Source organism: Callospermophilus lateralis, chromosome 3 (assembly GCF_048772815.1).
Source record: "Callospermophilus lateralis isolate mCalLat2 chromosome 3, mCalLat2.hap1, whole genome shotgun sequence".
NCBI classification, from domain to species: domain Eukaryota; kingdom Metazoa; phylum Chordata; class Mammalia; order Rodentia; family Sciuridae; genus Callospermophilus; species Callospermophilus lateralis.
Window position 1 is genome coordinate 166358076 of NC_135307.1, and position 21921 is coordinate 166379996.

Here is a 21921-nt window from a genome sequence, read left to right on the forward strand (position 1 = left end):
AACTCTGAGTGATCCTTCTTATTTTTTTTTGATACGAGTCCACGCACATCACAAATTTGTTCAAAATCTTATAGTGGCTTCAACTTTCATTCAGAGAAAAACCACAGTCCTTACACTGGTTGGAAAAAACTCTACATGATTTGCCCTGCCTTCCACAGGGCTCTGACGTCATTGAATGTCATGTCTCCCCGCCCCCTTTGACTCAGCTCCAGCCACCTGGCCTCTGGGCTGTGCATCAAAACATTCCAGAAGACTCATTGCTTCACTCTTACTAATTCTTTTTCCTAGAATATTCTTCCTCCAGAGAGCCACAATGCCCGATCCCCAGCACCTTTAAATCTCTGCTCAAAGATCAGCTTATCAGAAAGGCCTTCCTTGAACACCTACATTAAATAGCCACTGACTCCCTCCCCCAGCTCTTCCCATCCTCCTCTCACTCTCTACAGCAGCCCACCTGACTTGCCATGTGGTTATACATTATCTGTGATATATCTGACACAGAAGAGTGCCTGACACTTAGTAGGTGCTCAAAGAATCATGCTGAAAAAAAAAAAAAGAATGGATTACAGAATGTACATTTCTATTCACCGATGCATCCAGCACTTATGGGAGCTTAGAATACTATGCCAAACTGCTTCTTGGGAAAGAACACACCTGAAAAGAAATGGAACTAGAACACATACAAGGTAGCAGCAGATGGACTGGTTCCCAACCACATAAACACTCAGGGGTAGTTTACTTCCAACAACCAATCCTCATAAAGCAAGAACTGATTAAGAAGGCCTCACCTCGAAGGGTCACCTGGCTGGAGTGGACTTTATGTTGACAAAGGGACACTCCCACAGGTGAACTTCTGGTACAACAAGAGAAGTAGTACAATTTCTCACTTTTAAAGACAAGGAGTCATTCTCCAGATGGCTCATATACATGCTTCAAAAAGGAGAGTACAATGAAAGATAATAAATACTCTTTGCTTCCAACATGATAAGTACAGATCCAAACACATTACACTCATTTGGGTAATCCCTACCAAAACCTTTCAAAGAAGTACTGTCATATCCATTTTTATACATGTTAAAACCAAGGTACAGAGAGGTTAACTCACCATCTCAAGTCATAGCTGGAGGAGCAATAGAGCTGAGATCCAAACCCAAATAATAACAAAGTCTGTACTTATAACTACCATCTTATACTGCAATAAAAACAAAATAAATCACTTTCTTTCCTACATAACAACAACAAAAAAAACAGCATAACTCACAAATAAAATGAGAAACAATAAGAAATTAATTTCAAGCTTATTACCCCAACCTCTAATTTGAAGCTGACCTTTAAGCAAAAGTCATATTTGTACTCACTTAAATGTGTATAACTAAGCATGAGGAAACTATACAGATGATTGAAAGTAACAGAGTCTCTAATGTTATTCATAAAATGTTGCAGCAAATACTGCTATTTTAGAGTAAAATCATAGCTGTTAACAATCGAGAAGCTAATTTATGTTCACACTTCAATGTCAGATTCTAAACTGTTATCATTAGATGGACAATTTAGCAAAAGTAACACTGTTGCTCTTTCAGAATGACTGCCTTGCTGGATTACATAAAACTGCCCATGTTTGACCACTTTTTATCTATAATTACGGCAATTTCATATGGCTCAAACCCCCACCATCATCACCACCATTTTTCGTTTTCTGTATAAAGCCACAGACTAAGGATCACCAAATGTAGCTGTTTAATATAACAGGTCAAAAAACAAAAACCTAATAATGCCCATTTCTCAACCTGTTTCCCCAATTTTTAAATTTTCTTCTCCTAAGAGGTTCAAAGCAATAATTGTCTTTTTTCCCATTCGGAACTTTAAATCTAAAAATTTAGATATCATTTAAAATAATTCCACAAATGACATTTTTTCCTACCCCAATGTTTCCATTTACATTTTGAATGAAGCTGATTCACTTCAAAGATATACTTCTAAGTGCCTCCCTCGTTTTTCTTCCATTTTTTAATAGAGTTTATTATGTATTTTGTAAACATCCATGTGTAGCTCCTTTCGACATTGCAATAAATATTTGCCATTCTTTCCCAGAGTCAATAAGATTTTCTATTTGTCCTTACAACAAGCAAAATAACTTATTAATTTAAATAGGCATGTCTAGATGTAGTTAATACAACAGTGTCAGGACATAATACTGGCACTCAAAACTATGTGGAATGGTTGGTGCATAATCCCAGGAACCTGGGTAGAACACTGACATTGACCAGTGGAGAAACCAAGTCAGTGTCCTCTAACTGATTGACTCAGGCCATCTTGATTGAAAACCCAATGCCATTCTCTTAATACAAAATGTCTTGCTGAAAGCAGCCAGAAGCACAAAAGAAATCAGACATGGGACTTGTTTTCACAAAGGTAAATCAATATTCAATCTCACACTCCAGAACCATCTGGACCACCCTGTCTAAAGGGTTAGTTTGGGTACAAACTATGTCCTTCCACTCAGCCTTCCATTCTTAAGGTTAATTGGTCAGAGGCAATTTAGACACTGGTCACATGAATCACGTGTTGTCTTAGTTCAGGCTCTATGATCTATGACCAGAGGTCCTGGAAATCTGGGTGGACACACTCACTCGTAGGTTGTCCTCCAATCACAGAACATATCTGTAACTTGTGAGTATTTCTGCGACTGTAGATACTGGCATTTCTTTGAGATCCTGATTTTTCAATTAAATTGAGTATAAAAAGATATAGAGCTAGGTGCTCATGCCTGTAATCCCAGAGGGTCAGGAGGCTGAGGCAGGAGGATTGCAAGTTTGAGGTCAGCTTTAGCAACCTAGTGAGGCCCTAAACAACTTAGTGAGAACATGAATTAGAAATATCTGAATAACTGTCATAGTTCAACAGGGCATGCGGCGACAGGAAGGAAGGCTGTTATCTGGTGGGTGTACATTGGGCTGGGGAGCCACTGAGGTTGAAAAGTTGGGTTTATTGCCATCTCTTCACTTTGTGCTGTGTTGAGTTGGTTCACCACCTCCATAATTGTTCTTTTGTGAGGTACCCCATGTAAGATCAGAGACTCTGAAATCCACCTCCCCTGTCATAGTTCAAATCCACACAATATGTATTCAAATTTATTAAGACTTTTTACTATAATCAGCCAGCACCCATGGAACATTTACACTGTGTGCTCTGTTGAGTGTTTTTAATGTGTTATCTCATTTAATCCTCACAAGAATTCTATGAAGTATATTTGTTATTTCCACTGTGCAGAAGAGAAACCTGGAGTACAGGCTGGTTAAATTTTGTCCCCAGAGACACACAGTGCTTGACCCAGGTTTTAAACCCAGGGAGGTGGATTTCAGAGTCTCTGATCTTACATGGGGTACCTTACAAAAGAACAATTACGGGAGGTCGTGAACTAACTCGACGCAGCACAAAGTGGCAATAAACTGAACTTTTCAACCTCAGTGGCTCCCCAGCCCAATGTACATCCACCAGATAACAGCCTTCCTTCCCCTCACCGCATGCCCTGTGGGCTCCGTTAGATATAAATATGCTGACACCTGCATCTTCCCAGAGCACACTCAGCTTAAAAAAAAGATGAGCTCAGAGTAAGGACTGATCCCTTCCCATGCCTCATTGACAAAACCTACTGAATTCGCCCTTGGTCAAACGCATGTGTTTCTCATCCCAGAAAAATGCATGTTGTAGACCCAGGATAGAAGAAGAGGTCTGGAGTGATTTCCATCTCTCTGCTATGGAAAATTCTCCGTGATCATTTTTTCAACAGTGGAGAATCCTGAGGTTTACTATCTACTTGCTCCGTGTTCTTGCAGATTTTGAGTTATTTCCATGTTCCCAGCACAGGATCCAAATATATATATATATATATATATATATATATATATATATATATATATATATATATATATATATTAAAAGTTAAAAAGACTTCCAGTCACTGAAAAATCACTAAAAGAGAGGAGAATAAAAGCACAACCAAGCAAGAGATTAGTGACAACTACTACAGTTTGGTTCTTTAATGCCCCCAAAGGCCCACGTGTTAAAGGCATGGTCCCTGGCTTGGCTTCTTCTGGTCATTATGGGTGTCATCAATGGGATAAAGCCCAATCCCTTCTTCTTTCTCGGTTGTTTCCCAGTCATGCAGTGATGGGTTTTTCTCTGTCAAATGCTCCAATCATTGCCATCTGGCTCCTCTACCAGAGGCCTAAAAACAATGGGTTCACCTGGTCATGGACTGGAACCTCTCAAACTCTGAACCAAAATAACTTTTTTTCTCTAAGTTGATTGTCTCTAGTGTTTGTTATAGTGACAGAAAGCTGGCCAAGCCAATAAACAGGAAACCTCAAAGAGATGTCTCTCTCTTGTCACAATTGTCCCCAACTCAACTCATTCCTCAGTGACTCCGGAAAAAAAACCAAACAAACAAACTGGTTTTAACAGCTGTTCCTTGGAGGATCCCATCTGAACACTAGGTCAGGAGGTAAATTTACCTCGCCATGACCTCAAAGGTACTTTTTCCTTTCAGAACATCAATTGAGAACAACTAAATCCAAGGTATAGAAAAACACCCTACCTCAGAGAAGTTCAAGCACTCTAATGTTGGTATATACAATTAACACAATTTCCTGGATGGGGTGTCACATTGCCTCAATATTTCTGAAAGATGAGGAAGCCATTAATCAGTTCTGTTCCAGGAAACACTCCATTAGCAGAGAGAGAATTTTCTATTAATTTTAGAGAAAAAAAAATTGTTTTGTGCATTTGATTGTAAAACTAGCTATAAATGATTCCCCTTTGAACATCCAGGCTATTTGCAATGTAACTCTGCAGGGCTTCTCATTTATAGGAGAGGTCTATGTCCTCACTTGATGCATGATTTCATTTGTCATATAATATATGGCAGAGACATCAGTATGGCAATTCTGTTTCTTGGGCCTTTCTGCTTCTACTCCCTTGAAACTCTGCCAGTATCCCACAAGAACAAGCTGGCCTGGCCTTCTGGAGCAGAAGAGACCACATGGACCAGGTACAAGCCAACCAACCAGCCCTGCTAGCTGAAGCCTCAGACTTGAGACCCCAGTGTAATCAGTAGACCCACACGTCCATGCCACACTGAATTGCCGAAGCCAGGGGAGCTGAGAGCAGAAAATGATCCACCGGAGCTTATGCCAGATCATCAAACCACGGAAAAGTGATCTGAGCCAGGTGTGGTGGTACACACCTGTAATCCCAGCAGCTGGGGAGGCTGAGACAGGAGGATCTCCAATTCAAAGCCAGCCTCAGCAACTTAGTGAGGCTCTAAGCAACTCAGTGAGACCCTGTTTCTAGATAAAAATACAAAATGGGACTGGGGATATGGTTCAGCGGTCTAGGGCCACTGAGTTCAATCCCCAATATAAAAAAAGAAAAAAAAAAGGTGATCTGAATACATAGCTGTCGTTTTAGGACTACATACCAAAAGTTGATGGATTATCTTCATTCTATAAATAACTGCATCGGGAAATTAAGAGGGAAAAGATAAAAAATAAAATCTGTCTCAACAAATAAGAAATAACCAACTACATCACTAATAGTAGCTTCTGAACTAAATCATTAGTATAAGAGAAATTACTTTTTGGAGGTTTTTGTTTTTGTTTTTTTAATGACAATGTGCCACAGTGGAGTCTTGATTGGAACTTAAGGGATGTACATTTTAATTTGAACTCTTATGAGTTAGCTGGCTGATTGTGGCAGATTCCACTTCTTGACCCTCAATGCTAACAGAGAAAATGAAGGGATTGGATGTACTAAATTCTAAAGCCTAGTCCAATTCTCAGCTGACAGATTTTGTGTCATTTTTATCTGAAACATTACCAATTTTTGGCCACATTGCTAAGCAGAAAAAAAATACATTTATCCCTCTAATGAACGGTGACAGAGAAGCTGCAATATGCCAAGCAAATTGTGAGAGTACAGTAGTGAAAAGGAAATGTGCATCTGTCCCCCTGATGCACTGGAGTGCGTGTACAAGCTCACGAGAGCCAACTGTGCCTTCTGTACCCAAGTCCATGCTCAGTCACAAAGCACAGGTATCATGAAATCAGACACAGCAGGGATATTTACACCATGGAAATCAGCTAATGCCACAAATCATTTGCCCTCGTAGGAAAACCACTTCTTAAACACTGACCAGAACAATACTGGACTCCACTCTCATTGAGTTAACAGTCTTAACAGGGGAGCTAGATGTTATAAAAATAATGTAAAAATAATTGATTACAACTGCAAAAATGATAGCTAAGCAATGGAGGGGGTAATTTAGCAGGAAAGATGTTATATATATTCCAAGCAGAGGGAAATTAATGTGAAGACTTCAAGCAGAAAAGAATGTACCACATCTGGGGAAACAGAAGAGGACTAATGTAGTTTGTGTGATCATAGCACGAAAGGAAGGGCCCAAGAGATTGATGGAGGGTAGAGAAGATGCTAAGGAAGACTTCCAGGGTCCAGAACTGGACAACTCAGAGGAAGGTAGTACCTAGTAACTCAGCAGGACCAGGTCAGGCATGAAAGTAGGAAAGGCAGGGTACCAATCATGAAAATGCTTGATTTCAGTTATGTCAGGGACAGGGTACTGGATGATAATGTGAAACCGGACTATAAGTCAAGAAATTAGAATATATAAAATCCTGATGCAAGGTCAAGCACCAAGAGAATTAAAAAGGGTCAATATGTTTCAAAATGTGAAAGTCACTGGTGGGTTTAGGAAAAGGAGTTTGGAGAAGGGAAAGGAACAGAATCCAGGTTGATATGAATTGAGGAGCAAGTGAAAAGGAGAACATAAGCAAGTCTTTTCAGAAGTTTGCTGAGAATGAAGACGATAAAAGGAAAAGCAAGCATGAGGGTCCAGAGAGAGTGTAGGGTTTCTATTTAATATACAAGTGGCACGTCATGTTAAATATTGATGGTACACATCTGGCTACAGGGGAAATACTGTTAACACAAATAATAGGAAAAGAAATAAATGCTAGTGTAAAATAACAGAAAAACTAGGGTCCAGGACCAAAGAGGTGGAAATGGGCTGGGGAAAAAAATACAGTTGCAAACAAGGGACTGAGCAGCTGCTGTGCCTCTGGGACAGACAGCAGGAAGTAGGTGGGGATGCCCTACAGTGCTTTCCCTCTTCTACAGGAAGTAGAAGTTCACACAAATTGCCAAGAGTGGGGCAGTGGAGATTTATCAGGGAGGTTTTAACAAATGAGCAATGGTAAGAGAGAGCACTGGCTTTGGACAGATCCAGCTTTCTACCACTTAGTGAACCCTAGCTTTAGACAAGCTGCACAGCCTTTCAAATTCATTTGACAAACACTGATTGAGCGACTACTGTATACTAGCAGAATACCAGAAATGCCAAATGAATTGGGTAATGTCCCATTGCGCAAGAAAAAGCAGTTAGACAAAATAAACACAACGTGTTAATTTCTTCCTTAGTAAAAGAAAGCCAGAGATAGTCCTGAACACAGACAACAGCACTTCATTCTAAACTGTCAGGGTTCAAAAGAGCCTTCCAGGGAAAGAATTACCCTACCTACCCATAGCCTCATTTTCCTTGATGCAAAATGGAAAAAGCAACCTAATGATGCATCAATAAAATATTTCACATTGAGCACACTAGCACAAGATCTGCAACACAACAGTTTATCAATAAATTTACTTTCCTTCCCTACAAATCTTCCTGTTACAATCTAGACAGAATATTAGGTTCATATACAAAATTGCCAAAGCCTCATATTATTTGTGCAATTTTCTCCATGATTTTCAAGAAATAGCCTGCCCTTGTGGTAGTGAGAAGTTGATAAAGTTATCATGGATAACTAAAGCCCAAATTAGAAAAATATATAAGACAGCAATGTCTTAGGCAAGAAATTGTAGTCACTGAGTATATATTATGTTCATAAATATTATCCCCTCTTTTATTTGTCTTTCATGTTCAAGGGGCAGATGTAGCTGAATCCTTCATATATGAGTCCCTGTCTTCCTTCAAATAAATAAGTGTCCAGCATATCAGTTTGCAATCTTGAAAGTGACAAACCGCTCATCTTAAACTGGCTTAGAAAATGAAGGGATTGATTAGCTTATGGAATTAAAATGGAAAATCTGGCATCTCACATGATGTAACCAACTACTGGGTTCATCACTCGTGCTCTGATTTAAATATGGTTGTCATGTGTCCCCCCAAAACTTCATGTGTTAGAATCTGGGTCCCTAGTGTTGCAATGTGGAAGTAATTAGACCTTTAAGAGGAGGGGCCTGAGGCAAATTAATTAGGACACTAATGGCATCAACCTCAGAAGGGATTGGTATAATTCTAGCAGGAGGGAGTGAGTTTTCATGAAAACTGTTATAATACAAGGACACCCCATGCACTTGGCCCTTTCTACATGCTGTCAGTTTAATAATCATGTTGTAATGCAACCAGGTGTGTCCCCCACCAGGACACTGGTGCCACAATTCTTGGATCCACCAGCCACCAGAATTGTTGAAGGCCAAATAAATCCCTTTAGTTTATATAGTACCGAGCCTCAGGTATCTTGCTACAGAAATACAAAACAGACTAAGGCAACGGGTATGTCTTCTGCAGGGTAAGCTTCCCTCTTCTGCTCCCAAAGTAGTGTCTGAGCTACCTACATCACCATATTCTTCCACAAAAACAAAATAACAAAAGCAGGTCCAGATATCACATACCTGTAGACCAGAATCCCGCAAAAGACAGAATGGTTCTTTCTCCATCCGTTCAAGGAAACTTTTTATTACAAGGAAACTGCACTGGCTCTGAAGAGTCATTCCCAATCCAAACTAGGCAGCAATGTCCAAAAGAATTTTCCACCATGATGGAAGTGTATAACTGTAAGTGTCCACAGATGGCTTTAAAGCACTGAAAACATGACTAGTATGAGTAAAAAACTGAGTTTTTAATTGTATTTTATCTTAATCAAAGTGAACATGTAAAAAGCCACATGTCTACATGATATGGTACAGACAGCACAACTCTATGCTGAGGGAAGGGGTAGCCACTTTGGTTGGCTATACCAGACAATACTCACTGCCTTGGGCTAGGGTTGAAATTTATCCCCTTTGTTCCACTAAATGAAGTCACTCTGCTTGGTATCCCAGAGCCCACTATTCTTATTTCCCTTAGATCAATGGCCCAATTCAACTTGAATTCTTTTGAAAGGAGTTATATTTATAAATCTTACCTAGTACAATTGCACGTGAAAGTCACTTTGGAATAATAGCCTTTTACAGTGGAGAGGGACCTCAGGGCTCCTATAATTCAGATCCGTATTTCACAGAGAAGAAGAGGGCTTGGAGCATCAATTGCTTATGGCACTTAAGAACAGGACCTGGATACTCAAACCTTCAACCATTTTTTTTCCACTACAAAATTCAGTTCTTTCTGCCATAGTACTCCAATAGGCACACTGTGACAGAATTAACTACATTTCACATGAAGCTTTGTAATCATTAGTTTACTGAAGCTTCCAGTACAGAATATTATCACAGAAGCCTTAAATTTACCCCCAAGCATCTAAGTTGGTCATATAAATTAGGTAGGGTAGCTTGGTGAGGAATGTGGTAGATTTGGTACCAAACTCTGTCTAAAGCAGGCAGCTGCTGCTCTACTCCAATTAAATGTGGCCATGGTGAGTATGATGCTGTGGGTTGGATAAAAAATGACATAATGTGGCAATTTAAGATAACATCTGGCTTTGTATTCATAAATAAAAGTTAAGATATAAAATGAAATAATTTTGTAAGTAGTGTATGTGTGTGGGTGTGCGCGCATGTGCTCACACATGTGCTAGGGACTGAACTAAGGACCTCATTTTTTCTGTTTGGGTTTTTTGTTTGTTTGTTTTGTTTTGTTTTTTAAACATAGATTTACAAATTAAATCACCAGGTTTTTAAACGCTGAAAACTCATGTTTACGTGTTTAAGGTATTCTGCAAACTAAGCATGATCTTTATGAACAGGTCCAGACTCTAGTTTGCACCTTGGGTATAGATGTACGAAATCTGGTTCATTGAAAATTAAAGCCCCCAGAATAGCCAGCACTGGTGGTGCCCATGTGCTCTCACACATGCCAACTGATGGCTTCCAACTGTAACTATGTCTGAGGGTTTTCTCAGAACCTGGGCCTCACTTGCCAGGAACCCTCTGAGCCACTAAGAGAAGCCGGCAGAAGAACTGAAGCAATACTCCTGAGAGAGCTGCCTTCAGCCACTGACTAAAGAGAACTGATGGAACTCCCTGCACTGTCTACCAAGATTCTCAGTAGGATGGAGCTTCCTTTGTCTACCAGGTAACTCACCTGATAACTCATCCTGCACTGGTTGCCTTCCCTTGACTCTCTCACTTCCCCACTGCCCTTTCCATGTTTCCCGAGGTCATCTTCTGAATAAGTCACTTGAGCTTGGGGTGTCAGCTGCTGGAAGAATTCAACTTACAAACACCAAAAATTGTTTTGGTGCTTTGTTTTAATTTTTTTTTCTGTCTAGTTATAAACTACGTCAGGACTCGAATTGATGCAAAAGTCACAACATATCTCAGGTCACATCTACTCTGGATTCTAATACCTCAATATTCATAATATAGCCCTGGAACTGCAGTCCTCTTGCATAATGAAGCCATGCAAGAGGAACAAATGTTCACCTAAAAATAGAATCCATTATGTATAGCAGCACAGTCATTAGCTTCTCAGTATAGCAACTAGTTCTGCCCCATAAAACTTTTCAGTGAAGCATTCATTCACACAGGTACATGGATTGTCATGATGCAACACGGTTTACAGACACAGTCCCTAAGAAAGGAGGGAGTTTGGGCACAAAAGCAGGGAGAAATTTCATGTGAAATCATTCTCATCACAATCCACACTCCCTACAAAAGACAGAGTGAAAACCAAACACTGTAATGAAAGAAATGTGCTTTCACTTTTATCAAATGTATGATGTAGAGGTTACTAAAGGGCAAGCTTCCTGTCACACCTGCCAATTATCATTCTCCCTGGTTGGGTACCTGTGTCAATAAGGGAAGGGTTTCTACAAACTGATAAGAAATGGCATGATGTGGCGATTTAAGATAACATCTGGCTTTGTATTCATAATAAAAGTTAAGATATAAAATGAAATAATTTTGTAAGTAGTGTATGTGTGTATGTGTGTGTGTGTGCACACACGCACGTGCTCACACATGTGCTAGGGACTGAACTAGGGACCTCAGCACGCCAAAAGTATGTGCTCTACCATTGAACTACACCCTTAGACCTTTAAGGTTATTCTTAATTCCATATTCCCTTATTCAAAAATGTAGCTAATTCAATTAATTAATTATGGAATTTAAAAAGTGCCTTGATCTAATAGAATCTAGAAAAATAAAACATAAAGGTTCACAAACAGGACGTTAATGCTGAGGATGTGTTTAGTAAAGACAGAACAAATGGCTAATACCTGGAGCATTCAGGGAATGGGAAAGCAAATGAATTTTAATGAACTGAATATAACCGAAAAATCTATTTTGATTCACTCTTGGATATTGAGAAACATTTTTTAAAAATTCTAGTAATTTCCTGCCTTATTACGAACAGTATAGGGAATATTATGCAATCATTGTCAAATAATTCAGAATCTAGCAGAGCCTGTGAGTACTCATATGGAGGATTACTTCAGCAGGAAAATAGGCTATGCCCTGGACAGGAAAGGCAGAGTGTGCACATCAGCTCAGGAAGTTTATTGAATTAATGAGAACCCCTTCTGCATACAGTTTGCCTTGTCCAGGCAAATGTATTATGCCTACTGAGGTTTCTTGCTTTTTTTGAACAAATTTAATGGGAAAAAAACCTTCAGGTAAACAAAATTACACAATTATCAGATTTTTAAGTAAGAGCCAGGCTACACAGTCAGGCTACCTGCTTTGTTTCTGCTCCTGACTCTGCCACTATCCAACAATAGGACTTAGGGTCAGAACATGACCTCTGTGTGCACTTCAACTTATTCACTTTATAATTATAGTCTTGTCCTTCAGAGGCTTATGAAAATGATTTAATAGTATGTATGCATTACAGGATAGTTATATATATTATAGTATATTGTGTTCATAAATAATAATATTTATGTATATTATTATATACACTATATGTTTATGAATCGATGGAATAGATGTACAATATAAAAGTATTCATATAGCATATATAGATTGCATATACACTATAAATATATTCTCTACATACCAAATTTCTGTACTATATAGATATATACCAAAAATGTATATACACTGCACACATATGTATTAATGATGCTTGGCATGCAGAAAACAATATCTGTGTTTGCTATTATTGGTACTAATGATAATGACAATGACAATAATAATAGTTTAAAAGTATGTGAAAACTGAACTAGCAAATGTCAAATCCTTCCTAGATTTGAGAAACTTACTTATATGTAAGAACTGACTTCCCAATAATTTACTTTAATTGGGGTTTGCCTTTTTGCCTTTTTAAATCATTTAAATAAAATTAAGAATGATAAAATACAAAAAATAGAATGAAATAATGAAGTATATTATTTGAGTCTTTGTTGGGGGGTGGAGGTAAATGCTTACATAACTCAACTATTGATCTAAACTTTGTTTTACCAAAAGGCAAAAAGAGGTTTATCTTCTGATTCAACATAGAAAGAGCTCCATATGACCCCATCAGGAGGATCAAACAATCTCGAATTGGCAAGAAAATAAACCCAAGAGCAACTAAATTAGCATACTCTATCTACAACATCTGTAATTCCAACAAGAGAGAAAAACTTCATGTCACTCCCACGTATCTGGTGATTCTGTTCACTATAAAGGACAATGGATTTTCCCTGTGGCAAGAAACAAAACTTATAAACAATGCATAGATGAATTCCCTATTCTTCCAATTTAATGTTTCATACCATTTTTTGTATCAAAAAGTACTAACTGAGGAATAGAGACTTTCTCCTAGCAATCTGACCCACATCTGTTTAAACTATGCTCAAAACACTAAACGTTTAATTTTTAAGGATCTAATCAGTGTGAATGAGAAAGAGCTACCTGATGCCCATGTAATAATACTGTTATAATAATAACCGTAATAATACTAAAACAGTTATCTTAGGAAAAGAAGGCACAGACAACCATGGTGGCATTTAATTCTTGTAAATAATACCATTTTCTCCTATCAAAATTCTTTAAATCATCTTAAAGCTTGTTCCTTAAGATGTTTCAAGTTCCCCGTAGTCTAAGAAACTTTCACCTCTGATGGAGTATTTATTAGCAAATTATTCTCAGAGGAAAAGTCTTTTAAGCAATAAATCCCTTCTTTTGCCTTCCCTGGCTCTGTTCCCAAAACATTATGAAATACATAAATAAACATCTTGTTTGCCCAAACAGATCTAAGCTTCAGTGCTCTGGATCAAAAGACCATAAGAGTCTAAACAGAAAACAGGTCACTGTTGCCTTGAAGAAGAAAAAAAAAGCAATAAAAATGTATACATAAATAAACAATCAGTTGGTTTTCAAAACAGTACATTTGTGGTCCTTAAGAATTAATTATGGACAACTGTTTAGTTGGAGACTAATTATTTGTTATACAAAAGCCAGCAGAGAGGAAGGAGAGTTTAGAAGGTAGTGTGCATGATGCTAGGCACTTCATGTTTTATATTCAACCTTCACAACAATTCTAAGACAGCAATACCTGTCTTACAGATGCAGAAACTGAGTGTCCAGGAGATTTGCCGAAATTGACTCATTAAGTAGACAGCAAACCCAGAACCCAAACACACATCTGCTACAACAACTTCAAAGCTTGTTTTCGTGACCAGATTCAGGCTTCCCAAATTAAAACTGTTTTAGGAAAACCAGTCCTGGATTTAGACAAAGTATTCACCTAATATGTTCCAGTACTTTTTACCCAAGGAATTCCCTTACATCCCTAATCAGGAAATATCTGTATTAAGTTGTTAAGCATTATGTATCCACATTAAGAAGTTTCTGCACAAGGATTCTAGTAAAAGAAGTTTATTTTAGAAGTGGTTTTCAGACACGTTAGTAGTGAGGAAGTGATACAGAAAGGGAAGGATAACATACAAGGTAACTTATCAAGCCAGTTACCATTAGGGGTAATGGGCTTCACTCCACAGGCATGCTCTGTGCAATGCCATAAAACACACACTTCTGAGTTGCACCACCTCTTGGTCTGTTCGAGTGTTAATTGCCAGAAAGTTCTGAGCAGCTACATAGAAGGCAAAGTGAGCTCTCGTGGCCAAAAGAGCAAAAGAATGCAGGAGCTGGCTGGCCACTGGTGTCCAGCTAGTGTCCTATGCAGCAGTAAGGTCGAGGGCACAGACATAATACTGTGCCTCTTCTAGTTATTGATACTGCTAATAATAGCAAAGGAAATGCAGGGAAGGTGAAGGAAACGACTTCATCCATTGATGCTGCTGGGTAGTCAGCAAAGACAGGTGCTCCAGGCCAAAGAACAATTGCAGCCCTCACAAAGCAATCTTCACATGAATTTTGCTGCTTTCCAAGGTAATTTCAGTTACTGTTTCAGCCTTTGGGAATAGCTAACAAATAAAAATAAATAAACTTCATCTTCTTCATTTCTAACTACCTCATTATGCCTTCAAGCACTCAGTCAACCCTAGAGTCCCCTATTCCATTTGTCTCACACAAGAAAGACAAAAACTGATGTTTCCGGAATATAGTAGACAAGGGGGTCCTAAAGAGGAAGCTCCTCTGCTAAATGACCATTCATAAAATGTGTGCTCAGTAGTTCTTGATGGGGTATTTTTTTTTTAAATAGGAAATCACTAGCTCTTCTTGTAGAGGTTCATGACACATCATTTAAAATATTTTTTGAACTCTGGACTCATGCTGAGAAATGTCACTGTGGCTTAGGTAAATATTTAACTTTTAAACTTTGTTTTTGAATTCTGTATAGGAATTTAAGGTTAAGAGAAAGTGATCTATAGTTGCCGTTTATAGAAACTTAATCATCGCTCTGTACAAGAATCCCCAAATGGTGTCTCAGGCAAAATCATAAAGCAGAACAGGACAGGCAGATGGAGCAGATGGTAGAGCCAATCCCTCCTGTCCTGTGTCCCTAGAAATGACTAAATACACAGGTATAAATTTATGTCTTTAATCTAGGATCATGGGTAAACAATAATGTTTGCACTCGTTGAACCAGAAAGTATAAAAGGCAGGAGATAAATAGGAATGAAGTAGGAAATGACAATGCAGAAGTTTGCAGGCACTGAAATACATGAAAGACTCCGTGACCATCAAACCAAGTGGTGGAGGTGCCCACACTAGGAACCATATGGGAACACTGACTCAGATGGATCTTGCCACTGCAGACCCCACCTCCCCCACGCTTCACACTCTAAGCCAGGAAGAAAGCCACAAGAAAGGGGGTGCTAGCTGGGCATGGTGGTCATGCTTGTAATCCCATCAACTCAGAAGGCTGAGGCAGTAGGATTGCAAATTACAGACCAGACTTAGACACTTAGCGAGACCCTGTCTTGAGATAAAACAAGAAAAGGAACTCTGCAGCAGAGAGCCCCGGGGTTGAATCTCGAGGAGTAAAAAGAAGAGAATGTGTGGGGCGTGCTATGGGTTGCTACCGCAGCTGGCCACAACTAAAAACTATAGGAAGCACCAACCCACAGGACTAATAATCTGAAGAAATTAGAGAACTCTACCTCCCACCAAAATATATTACACATAGATTAAAAACCAAGATTAAGGGCTGGGAATGTAGCTCAGTGGTTGGATCTCTAGCACCACAGAAAACAAAACCAGACAAACAGACTAATAATGAGGACAGTGACACGTATGATGAGTAGAAAAACAGGAAAGGAACACTAAAATATGACTGCATTAGGTTTAAGGCTCTGAGCCATCTTTTGTCATGCATGAATCTGATGTTAAGAAATTCAAGACAAGCCACAGACAGGAAGAAGTTTGCAACATTTATAACAGTTACAGAATTAACACTCAGAATGCAAAGAGAACTACCATCACAAGGGCAAGAGGTATAGGCAGGCAATCTATGTAAGAAGGAACAGAAATGGCCAGCCAAAACATGCAAGAAAATATACATTGTTGACTAGCCAATCGGGTTGTGGCATATTAAAACAAAGAGATACAATTGTTATTTCAGATTGGCAAAAATCAGAGTGTTTCCTAGTAGTGCTAGTGAGATTTAAGAAAACTGTTTCTCTCATATTAAGACAGGGGGGTTATACAATGCACAACACAGCCAATAGCTAGAATTTTGGATATGTATAGACTTCAATCAGCAATTGCACTTCTAAGCATCTCCCTTAGGGATCCCCTGGACCATATACTCAGAAAGATGCAGACAAGGCTATCACTCTCTATTATAGTATTGCTGGCTATGGCTCCATATTAGAAATAAACATCAAAGGTTCACCATTTTTATTAGCAAATAAAAGTTAGCAATCTATTCTTTAGGATACAATAGAGTAATGTAAAAGAATGAGGCAAATACACATATGAAAATTTCTATAAGAAATACTGAGAAGTAAAAAGCAAGTTGTGGAATAGTAAAAACAACAACAACAACAAAAAAAAAAAACAGGATGAAAGTTGGTTCAAAAGTGAATGCAGGGGCTGGGGTTGTGGCTTAGCGGTAGAGTGCTTGCTTAGCACGCGTGAGGCCCTGCGTTCAATCTTCAGCACCACATAAAAATAAGTAAATAAAATAATGGTATTGTGTTCAACTACAACTAAAAAATACATATTTTTTTTTTAAAAAAAGTGAATGCAGGGGCTGGAGTTGTGGCTCAGCGGTAGAGCACTTGCCTCGTATGTTTGAGGTACTGCATTCGATTCCCAACACCAGATATAAGTAAGCAAATAAAATAAAGGTCCATCAACAACTAAAAAAAATATATTTAAAAAAAGTGAATACAAACAAAACAGAATGAAACATTTCCATACTTATGCTCGAACAGATTCATTAAAAGGAGACCCAAACAAGCATGGTGGTGCATGGCTATAATCCTAGCAATTCTGGAAGCTGAGGTAGGAGGATCACAAGCCTCAGCAACTTAGCAAAAACTTGTCTCAAAATAAAAAATAAAATAAAAGGGCTAGGGATGTAGCTCAGTGGTAGAGAACTCTGGGTTCAATACCCAGTTCCAAAAAAAAAAAAAAAAATGATGAAATAAAACTAAAAAAAAAAAAATTAAATAATGAAACCCAGGAAGAAACCAAGAAGCCATTACCAGTAGACTTCAGAAAAAGGATTAGGACTGGGGTTCACCATGGTGTGGCTTGAGAATATTCAGACTGCTTTATACTTTCTCTCCAACAAGAACAAAAAGATATCTTTATATTATCTGCAAAATTAAAAATCTATAACAAAGAAAGTAGTAAGAATCCTTCATTGAAAATGTGTGTTTTTCATTTTAAAATTTATTGTGGATTTCTCCTCCCTTCCCCTGAGCTCCTGTTTTATGGATACAAGGAAGTATTTACCAAACTATAGTGAACTTCTGATCTGAACTAGTAGCAACTTGTTTTATTTTTACACCAACCTTGTCATACAAGCAGGGCATCGAGTTGCAAGGAGAAGGTTTAGTACCTTCCTTGGCCTACAGAAAGGTGTTAGCTCTTTCACATTGACCCTCTTTTCTGCTTCAGTCTTTCCTTCAAAACTCTGCTGCAGAATCTTGTCACATACTTCTCATGGCTGACACTTCCTGATATGGTTACTGGTACCCACATGGCATAGATCCAAAACAAAACAAAACAAAAAAAGTCATATCCAAATTCAGCACTTCACTACTCCAGCTAGACAGGAGCCCCTTCTCACCCATGACTTAGAAATAAACTTATCCTCTTCACATAAATCTACATTTACACTAGAAAAACCACCGTGCTCAAAATAGTTATATTCAGAAAGCTGCATTTGCTAATTTTATTCAATAATATTTTACAGAACCAACCATAAATGGGAAGAATTGTCAAAATAAGTCCAGAGCTGGTTAAAAAGTATGAACATTTCTTCCTAAAAATGATTTTCATATTTATCTGTTTCCACCAACGCCCCAAATCCTGTCACTGTTTCACTGAAACCCATTTCAGTTACCTAAAAATGACTTGCCAGCTCTGGTTTTTAATTCTGAAATCTTTCATCTGTGCTGTCTTCTTTGGCACCTATCATTTCGATGATGACGCATCAAAGGAAGGGCTGGGGAAGGCAACATGTCACTGTCTATGAAGGAAAAGCCAAAAGCTTAGAATGGGGGGAGCTCAGGTAAGAGGTACAATGTAGCCATAAGCAGAGAAGGACAGGAGTTAGACAGTACAAATGGCGGTTTTTGGTTTTTTGTTTTTTTTTTTTCCCAAAGCTAGAAAAAGAAAGCTCTCTTTAATAACACTCTTTAGCAAGAACTTCTTAAAGCCACTCAAATCACTTGTAAGCATGCAAGGCTTAGGTGATTGCTAATCAAAATGCTCTGGTATAAGCATCATGAACCACAGAGGGAAGATGTTACAAAAAAAGGTCAAAAGAAGAAGTCAAAAGAGGCATATTATAATAAATACCAATGAAAGGTCCCCAACCAATGGAAAACGAGTGTGCAACATCAAAGGCCAAACAAAAGTATCATATTTTTTTTTCTGAGATAGGATCACTATAATAACATGAAATAGATTCTTAAGAATACTTGCCAGAAAAAAATATATATATATCATAATGAAAATACTCCTCTAAGTCACATCATGATTGTACAATTCCACCAAGAACCATCAGATGGTTTTATGCAAAAATGCTGATTACAAGCTTGATGTGTCAAAGTTTGTTGTGTGCACCATTTCTTCTAATCTGCATTTGCTAGAACACATTCCTATAACAGTCCATATCCTAAGAGAGAATGCATCTCTTGTCCTGGTTCCGGGACTAGGCATACAGCCAGAAAGAAAATGACAAACTTGAAAGCATATTAAGTTTGTTTTTCTTACATCTCCTCATTTTTTAGATTCTAAGATATATAATCATTGACCAAAAAGTAAACCTCTGAACTGAAAAATGACTGAGTAATGAATTAGGTATCTAAAAAGGAAAAGGGAAATGTACCATCTCTATCTAGAACTATAAGATTAATATTCATGAAAAGAGATAAAAGGAATTGCCTCCCACATTACTTATTTCAATTGGTCAAATACATAACTAGGACCAAGAGAAAAAGGCTGGTGTAAAAAAGCTAAAAGAAAATTTCCCATATTTGAAAATAAGCATGGGTCAAAATATCAGGTTCATGGAACAATAGAAGTGCATCAAAGAACCTTTGGTCCTAAGCCCTTTCTCTTCAGCAAAGAAATATTTATGATTGGTCTTCAAGGGATGCTTAACTGAGTCTCCATGAATTATTTAAAAATCCCAAAATATCTTCTCTTGCTTTTATAGAAGCTTGATTTACAAGTTGAAAAATCAAACTGACAGTTTGGTCTCTTGTACAAATACCCAACCTTAAGAAAAGCTCTAGGCATTATAAATATATCTTTCAGGAATATAGCTCCAACAGCTCTAAAAATAGCGTTTGGAGGAGAAAAAAAAAAAAAACTCTTTCAAGCCATTGTTTTATACATAACAGCAGGAAACCAAACATAATGTCTAAGCCAAAGTGATTAACACACCCAGTAATAAACGTGAACATTAAATATGAAATCTTACTCAAACACAATTTTTGACATGAGCATAGTCTATGTTCAGTCCCACATCTGTGGCCACAGATGGTTGCAGAATGCACATACAGTATTTAGAAAATAACTCTAGGACCACAAGGCTGAAATCTGCCTTTGGGGTAATATGTAAATGGACCCATTCAGGACTAGCCCCTGGGGCCAGACATTACTTTCCAGTACCCTAAAACCTTTCCCCAAGGCCCTGCCCTGCACAATTGCTAATGCACAGGGTCATTCCAAGTCACTGCTCAAAGATTTAACTGACATTGCCCCAAAGGTGGAAGGTGAGAGGGATAATTCCAGGAACTTTGGATACCAGAGATCTAATGAGGAGATTTGAAAGCGTTAACATTTTGGACACTCATCTCCAGTAGTCCTAGGTCTCCCAGATAGTCTAAGGTATTCTATTGGTTTCAAAATGTATTTAGCACTTCAAAGGCACTCTAACCCATATCTCCAAATCTCAGTACTCAGAGGACGAAAATATTCTGTATTTGGTGCCTCTTAGGTTCAAGGGTAGAATTACACCAATAACTTTTGAAATAATAACCACTTTCTATGAATATTCTCGTCTAAATGCCTGTTAAGCCTCAAATAAATCTTATGATCTTCAGACATCCTACTTTTTAATAATTCAGTATGGATCATCAATTGGTTTCATAATAAATGAGATATTAAATTCCTGGTATTGTGGGCAAAAAAGCTAATTTGGGAAGACTTCTGAAACCTGAAGGAAAAAGTTAGAGGACTCTTATCCTTGATTTTCTAACATGAGTAAATTATCAAGGCCAAATTCCTGTTGATGCTGGAAGAATTCTTAATGAACAACACAAGGGAGAAGAAAGGAAAAGGAAAAGTCAAGGCTATGGTCATTGGGTCAAAAGTGATTTTCTCATCATTTCTTTTCATTCTTCATGGGCAAGGACTTCAACCAGCAACACTGCCTAATTATGTTCTACACCTAATCCAGTTCATAATTTGCATATTCTTGTCCTAACAAATAATATAAGCAAAACTGAAAATTACCAATTATTTGGGGTTTTAACAAATCTAATGATTCAAAATCAGTATTCTTGAAAAGTCCTAAGACATTTGACCTCAGCTGTTCTTTGGAAGCAGAATCTATAAACAAATTCCTAAGAGGCACCTGTGAACTGGATATACTTACATAATTCAATTAAATAGATATTTTGCAAAGCAATAATAATGGGAAAAATTATGAAAGACATATCTCATTTCTTACCTTATTTTGATCTGTCCAGTAAAAGAAAAATCCCTGAGGGTCAGTCCTCAAAATAATTGGAGTAACAATAGTGGAGTCCTAAAAATATAAGAAAAAAACATGTATGTCAACATACATTACTATGGAAAGTCCCATTCAGGAGTTACTGAAGAAAGACTAACTGATAAGAGATACTTCAAGGTCACCAATTATTAAGAAAATTTTGAAAAAAAAATGAGGCATGGCATTTTTATAATTTCATAGAATTATTAACCTTGTAATCAAGATCCTTTACCAATAATCAGAATATTTGTAAATAACTTGTGAAGGAAAAGTCCAGTGATACATTTATTGATTAAGACAAGTTTTTAAAGGCATTGACATGTTTTCTATTAAAAAGCTATATTTAGTTTTCCACATAATTTTAACACTAACCATCATTACCTATTTCATATGAATAAAGTTAATTAAAATCTATGCTTGAGGATAATATTTTAAATTACATTTGCTCCATAAAATGATTTTTAATTGTACTAAAGAGAATAAGCGTAGCAGTTGGGCATTGCTGTTTCCAAGGTAACAGTAAATAAGGCCATCTTCTACATATTTGGAAAGATACACACAAAATTGCTGCAAATTTAAATTTCACGTGCTAAAACATCACAGACAAATAGTCTTCTGAATTTAATGCATGCATATTATAGAGCAAAAATTGCATGCATTGTGATTACAATATCAAACATTTCTAAAATATGTGTTCTTTTCTTCTGGAAATTTTCAGAAAGACATACCATCTGCACAAGAAAATGCGTGTCACAAGATACAGACTTTTCTGCTGAAATACTTAGGACTTTGCAGGAATTGTATTTTTTAAATAGATATAAATTGTCAGTTTTTGCAAT

At 37.7% G+C, this 21921-nt stretch overlaps 1 protein-coding gene across 2 annotated transcripts in view; it reads right to left on the minus strand.

Moving 5' to 3' along the window:
* The window catches only part of Plcb1 (phospholipase C beta 1), a 707068-nt gene that overhangs the window by 665598 nt on the left and 19549 nt on the right, over positions 1 to 21921 (minus strand). For both annotated transcript variants that reach the window (XM_076851538.2, XM_076851539.2), the window contains exon 2: positions 21041 to 21118. In XM_076851538.2, the coding sequence (XP_076707653.2) occupies positions 21041 to 21118 (78 nt within the window). The remainder of the gene's footprint in view (positions 1 to 21040; positions 21119 to 21921) is intronic.